Source organism: Vollenhovia emeryi, unplaced genomic scaffold (assembly GCF_000949405.1).
Source record: "Vollenhovia emeryi isolate VEMERY1.0 unplaced genomic scaffold, V.emery_V1.0 DF939153.1, whole genome shotgun sequence".
NCBI classification, from domain to species: Eukaryota; Metazoa; Arthropoda; class Insecta; order Hymenoptera; family Formicidae; genus Vollenhovia; species Vollenhovia emeryi.
This window is the reverse complement of record NW_011967213.1, coordinates 2,020,890-2,026,675: the sequence shown is the minus strand read 5'-3', so window position 1 is coordinate 2,026,675 and position 5,786 is coordinate 2,020,890. Positions and strand designations below refer to the sequence as shown.

At 46.6% G+C, this 5,786-nt stretch overlaps 1 protein-coding gene across 4 annotated transcripts in view; it reads left to right on the top strand.

Moving 5' to 3' along the window:
- Positions 1-5,786, top strand: part of LOC105565376 (serine/threonine-protein kinase tricorner) — a 153,593-nt gene that overhangs the window by 38,990 nt on the left and 108,817 nt on the right. Inside the window, exon 1 of one of the 4 annotated variants that reach the window (XM_012018511.1) lies at positions 119-2,122. The exons of 2 other annotated variants lie outside the window; for them this stretch is intronic. In XM_012018511.1, coding sequence (XP_011873901.1) covers positions 1,783-2,122 — 340 coding nt within the window. In that variant the 5' untranslated portion in view covers positions 119-1,782. Of the gene's footprint in view, positions 1-118; positions 2,123-5,786 lie in introns of those variants that run through there. One more of the 4 variants, XM_012018512.1, reaches the window with a different exon arrangement.

Genomic DNA, 5,786 nt, shown 5'->3' with positions numbered 1-5,786 from the left:
GGTAGTGGTGGTCCGGCGTGCTGGTGGTGGTGAGTTACGGTCGCGGCGTGCGGGTGTGCGTGTCGCGGAGCGGGGCGGACGCGGCGCAAGAAAGTCGGTGGGGGGATTAGCGGCAGTCTTCTACGAGCGACGACGCGCGAGGCGAGCCGCGCCGCGCGGCCGAGGTGGTGGAAGCGAGGCAGGCACGGCGAGGTCTCCGCGCGAGGTGGTACGTTAGCTGCGGCCGAGAGAAGCGGCGTTTAGCCGCGCGCGCGGAGTCTATCGCGAGCGAGCGAGCGAGCGGGCCGATTCCGGTCTTCCGGCGCGTCGAGTGGACGCGAGCGCGAGTTCTGAGAGTGGAGCCTTACGAGGGTGTGAAAACGTGTCCGCGCGCGAGAGTTGCGCAACCGGCGCCCTTTTCGCGAGTGTGTTTCTCGGTTTCGCTGCTATATCAGTGACGTGATACCAACGTGACTCTGTTGCCCATCGTGTGGAGACGTGTACAGTGAGATTCCACGACGACCTGTTCGTCCCTCGTTCCCGTCGCGAGCGAGAAGGAGAGAGGGAGAGTGAGACGCCAGCGGGCCCCGAGCCGCGTCGTAACCGCCGTTGTCCGGAGTCGTCTGCTCGCGTTCAGGGCGAATGAACTGCGCACGGCGATGATGGTTCTCCGTAGCGCGGCGATGCGCAAGTAATGAGGGAGCTGCGTGATCGACGGAGCACGACCGGCCGGTGATAGAAGGAGAGAGAGAGAGAGAGCGCGCGAGAAAGAACGAAAGAGAAATTATATATATATACATCTAGCCTCGACCTCCAAGTGTCGGCTGTTGCGTGGTAGCGTGCGGCAGCGACGACGACGTGATCACGCTACGCGTATAGACGGCGCGGGACGCGTCGCGGCAACGAGTGCTTTCCGCGACGAACGGAGTTCTAGTGCTACTTTGTGAGGCTGCAACCCCCCCCTGGAAACGGAGTACCTTGTGACGTATACCAAATAGCAAAACCTAATCGACCGTGCAATAATCTCGATTCGATTCCGCTCAACAGGATCGAGAAAGTTTATTAACCTCGTGACAGGAAGATCCTGGTATTAATTGGAGAACCTTCGTGGAGACGTTCGCGGGCTCAACAAGTGGACGGTCGAGATTCTGCTGAGACTCGCTTCTACCGGATTATCCGGGATACGAAATCTTAGACGTCGCCCCGCGATCGAGAGATCACGGGTTTCTACGCGGCTCTTCTAGGCTCTCGGAGTCCCGATCGATTTCGGGCCGCCGTCGGTTGCGTCGAACGCGCAACAAGTTGAGAGAGAAAGAGAGAGAAAGAGAGCACGTGGCCGAGCGCAGCGCGCTCGAATCAATTAAAGTGCCTGTTCTTACGTAAGACGGCGACCCGGTGACGCGCGCTACAGCGATAACATTTGGTCGTCGCTGATAAGGGATTCGATAAGGGATTCCGCGACGAGCGGGACAATAAGATCGCGAGGGCGGTCAGTCGACGGATCGCGGCGCAACGAGAATATTATCGTGACCTGAAACTCCGGAGATCGATCGCGCTCTGCCCGCCAAAGTTCTGTGAATCGCGGCACTCGAGCTCGCAGGCCCGAGTTTCCGAGTTTCTATCCTTCCAAGTTCTCAGCGTCGCGACGTAGCGCGATGTAGCGCAAACGTTATCGAGAGTATTGTCGAAGAAGAAGAAGAAGAAGAAGAAGTCCCTGTCGAGGAACAGAAGCGGGGGACTCCGGGAATCCCTCTCCCCCTCCGGAAGAGAGGGCTCAATTATCAGTGCGGCAAGCGACTTTGAATGACCTTCGTATTCTGCGGCTTCGTCTTCGACTCGTCCGACGAGAAGACGAGACAAATGCCGGTCGCTTCGGAGGACTGGGTGCCCCACCCGGGCGCCAAGATAACCAGTTCCATCACCACCGTCAAGGGTGCCACCATACAGAGCACGACGACGGCCTGGATGTCGCCCTACAGCAGGACGGCGCCGCCGGATCGCGGTGGGCCCAACAATAATAACAACAACAACAACAACAACGGCGTGGTTATTTTGGACGGCTGCAGACCACCGGCGGCCACGACGGCCAGGAGATTCTTCAGGTGGTTCAGCAGACTGGGACAGCCGCCGATAGGCAAGACAGGTAAGGGAGTTAACGTTCTTAAAGAGAAATTTCTAACAACAACGTACGTTTGTAAAATAAAAGGCAATTTGTCGACTTGTACAAATTCTTTAAACGTATTTATTGACTGCAAAATAGGATGTTTCTAGACGCAAAGAGCTCATTGTTCCGTCATTCATCCGAACCTTCTGTATTTAATTCTTTAATCTTGAGTGGTTTTGCAACGATGTCATATACGAGACTCGTTGTTTGTGATCGATCTGTTTTGATCGATGGCACTCGTAATTTTGTTGCGATGTTAACTTTACCTGCTGTTGAAAAGCGCAAATATGAAGTGAAAATGAAATTCAGTATTTTGTGGCCGAAAGAATTAAATAATAAAAATGGCATAATGCTTTGCCGTTATGAATACTTAAATGGACATTGCGTTATGCGATGAATAAATTGATACTCGTAATCCTTGAACCTCTTTATTGTAAATATGTGTAAACGCAGTTCAGCCGAATTAAATAATTAAATATTACGCAACAACGAAACAATGGCACATTTAATTTTCGAATTTTCGGCTCTTCTTTGGAAACACATTTTCGTTTTCACCGATAGAAATCGTAATTCAAGAAATACAATAATTTGGGGAGGGCATGCCATAGTTTTCTCTCTTTCCCTTCATCAATTTTTCTATTTCATTTTCTACTACAGACGCGGGCTCGCAAAATAATTAATAACTTACGCGCGTTATTTTCGACGTTATCTGACGGAAACTGTTAAATGTGACGTACCGTAATCGATGTCGTTACACACCGTGGCTACAAGATTCGCGGCAAACCGGTGGAGCGACTCGCGCTCTCGCGATTGTCTCGAGTCGCGTAGATCGAGCCCAGTCGTGTCCCGTCTCTCTTTCTCTCGTTCTCTCTCCCATTCACGCGTTACTGTTAGTCATCGCAGGTGCATCATACGTGCGCGCGGCGGTAGTTGCCGTTAATAAAAAGAACGTGTTCGCGCGAGGTGAATACGCGCACGTAGTAGTAATGGGTAATTGAGGAGAAGCCGCGAGTGTACACATTTATATGTATGTATACCTGCGCGAAGCGCGCGGCGCGGCGCGGTAACGGTTCTTCTCTTACACGGATTTCTGCTTTTCATAATACGTGCGCGTCGGCCGCCTCGTTGCTGATGTTGTCCCGTCCATATGGCGTCGAACAAAGAAACCGGCAGATCTGAAACGAGTGACAAATGAGTGCCTCGGTCGAACAGGTTTCACGTAGCGCGATGTGTACCAGATGTTTGAATCTCGCAAATCTATACCGAGATTTGATTGATCCTACGTGGATATTTTGTACAGTTGCGCGACACGAATTATCTCGTGCCTGCCGCTCGAAAGATTCGTCTTGTCAGTCATCGCCAAAAATACGTTATTTTCACCCTTCCATTAGAAGCATGTTACTAACTGAAGTTATTTTTATTAGCGAGATATGTTCGTGTTTTCTCTTACGCGTCGTCTACAATGCGTGCAGTAAGCCTGAAGTAAGGAAATATTATAAATCAATTTTATTTCTTACTCCTACTTGAGCGCCTACGCTTACTCTCGGTGAACGCCATCGGCCAGTGTTACAAATATTTTAAAAATTATGCCTGTATTTTCGCTTCCTCAAGGTCCAAGCATCGTGGACACAGGCCTTTACACCAAAAGCTAAAGGTTATGGTTTATATTTTCTCTCACTCCTTACGCCAGGCTTAAGTACTCCATTCGGTCTTTAATCATCTTATACGTTAGCTTGAAATCTCTGTATGTTCGAACACTCGTGTTCACCGTTTCAACTTCGGTCCTGAGAAATCGCGCTGGGCAATTCTCGTGAAATCTAAATCGAATGTGTCTAACGGCGCATTAACAGGCGTTTCGCGTCGGTGTGGCTCGCGGGGAATAATAATTGATATCGTATATCTAACGCGCCGCGCGTTATTCAGAAGTTCCGCTGGGCGGCAAAAGAAATCGCCTAATTAAATTTTATCGACAAAGCGTAAAATTATATGAGGACCCTACCACGGAGGCATTAAAATTCGCGCAAAGCCGTTGCTTCCTCGACCGGAACTGAGTGCACGTATAGCACACGTGCCACATTCGCGAACCCGGCATTGATTTTACCGCGCGCTTCGTTGAGCACCTTCGAAAATTAGGGTCGAACCTATAATTACAAACTAATTGTCGATATTGAGAAAACACGAAGAATTAAGTATCGTAGAATCTGCCATTTTTATTTCGAAATAAAAATCGCCTTTTAAATTTTACAGTTTTCTCTTCTCTTCAAATACCAAGTGTTCGTTTCATTTATCTACCTATATGAGACAGGCTCCTAATATGAGACAGGCTCCTAATAGGATGTAGGTATCCGTTTTTTTTTTTAAATAAAAGAGTTAAAATTTTGATGACTTATCAGAGCATAACATGTTTTATGCTGAAAACAATGAAAAAAGAATTCTAGTGAGATTATCTTTTTGCTTGATCTCTTATCCAAAAAGATAGAGCAAAGTCCCGTATTATGAGACAGGCTCCTAATACGAGATAGCGGAGTTTCCGCTAAATTAATAGGCATCATCTGTTGGTTCCACCATGAACTTATTACCCTTGGAGTGAAATCTGTTTAGTGGAAAATTTATTGTTGGATCGTGTAAACGTTGCGAAAAACGATTGAGTTTGGACGTTAAAAACTTACTATCTCATGTTAGAATCCTGTTTCATAATAAAGAAAGAACTTTCCTCCATATATTATATTAAAAGTATATATATTTAATCTTATATGTATAAGTTAACGATATGAGATTTAATATAATACTTTCAATGCATTAATTTTCTCCCCAACAATTCTGCCTTGAAATTGAGGTATCTTAAAAGTGTGTTGGCAAATAGATGGTCGAATTTACTTTCACGGTTGCTTAAACAACAGAAATTTTCCCTGCAATTAACCCTTGAATTTTGCCTTTCGTAAAACCACCTTTGCAAAAACGGCAGTTGGAAATCCAGGCTGATGTTCTCGCTCTGGCGCGTATTTCATAGCTCAAGTGGGTCGTACACGTGACGAAACACAAATCGTGCGATTGCGAGCAGGATTCGATAAGTCAGCCCACACGTGTCTTGCCGGGTGTGTTACAACCAGTTGCGAACAAACCAAGCGATTTCGAATGTCGCAATAACAGAGTCGATAAACTCCGCTACTGAAACGTAAAAGAGGAATTTCCCTATTTGGGGATTGACACTTTCTCCGTTAGATAACAAGTCTGTCAAGCACTGCATTGTATATATATCGCGGGAAAAAACTAGTAAATTTATTTAAAATGACATTTCGTTTGCATTATTTAAATCTATTTCAGTCGAGCATTCAATTGCCCAATGTGAGTAATAAATCTTTAATTACGCGGCTTGTATAGAATCTCATTAAAAGATATGCGATGTTAAAAACAACACTTACAAATTACAAATGCCAATATACCTAACATGGAAAGATACACGGAGAGAATTGTCTCTCAAAATTTGCCCTGAAAATCATACAATCGTGGGGCAACATGGCATTTTGAACAACTGCATGAGAGTTTTTTTGAAATGTTACCGTACATTTTACTACACTGTAAATCGTGTACCGCCAAAAATTGGAGGTACACGTCAAAATAAAAAGTATACGTAAATATGAAG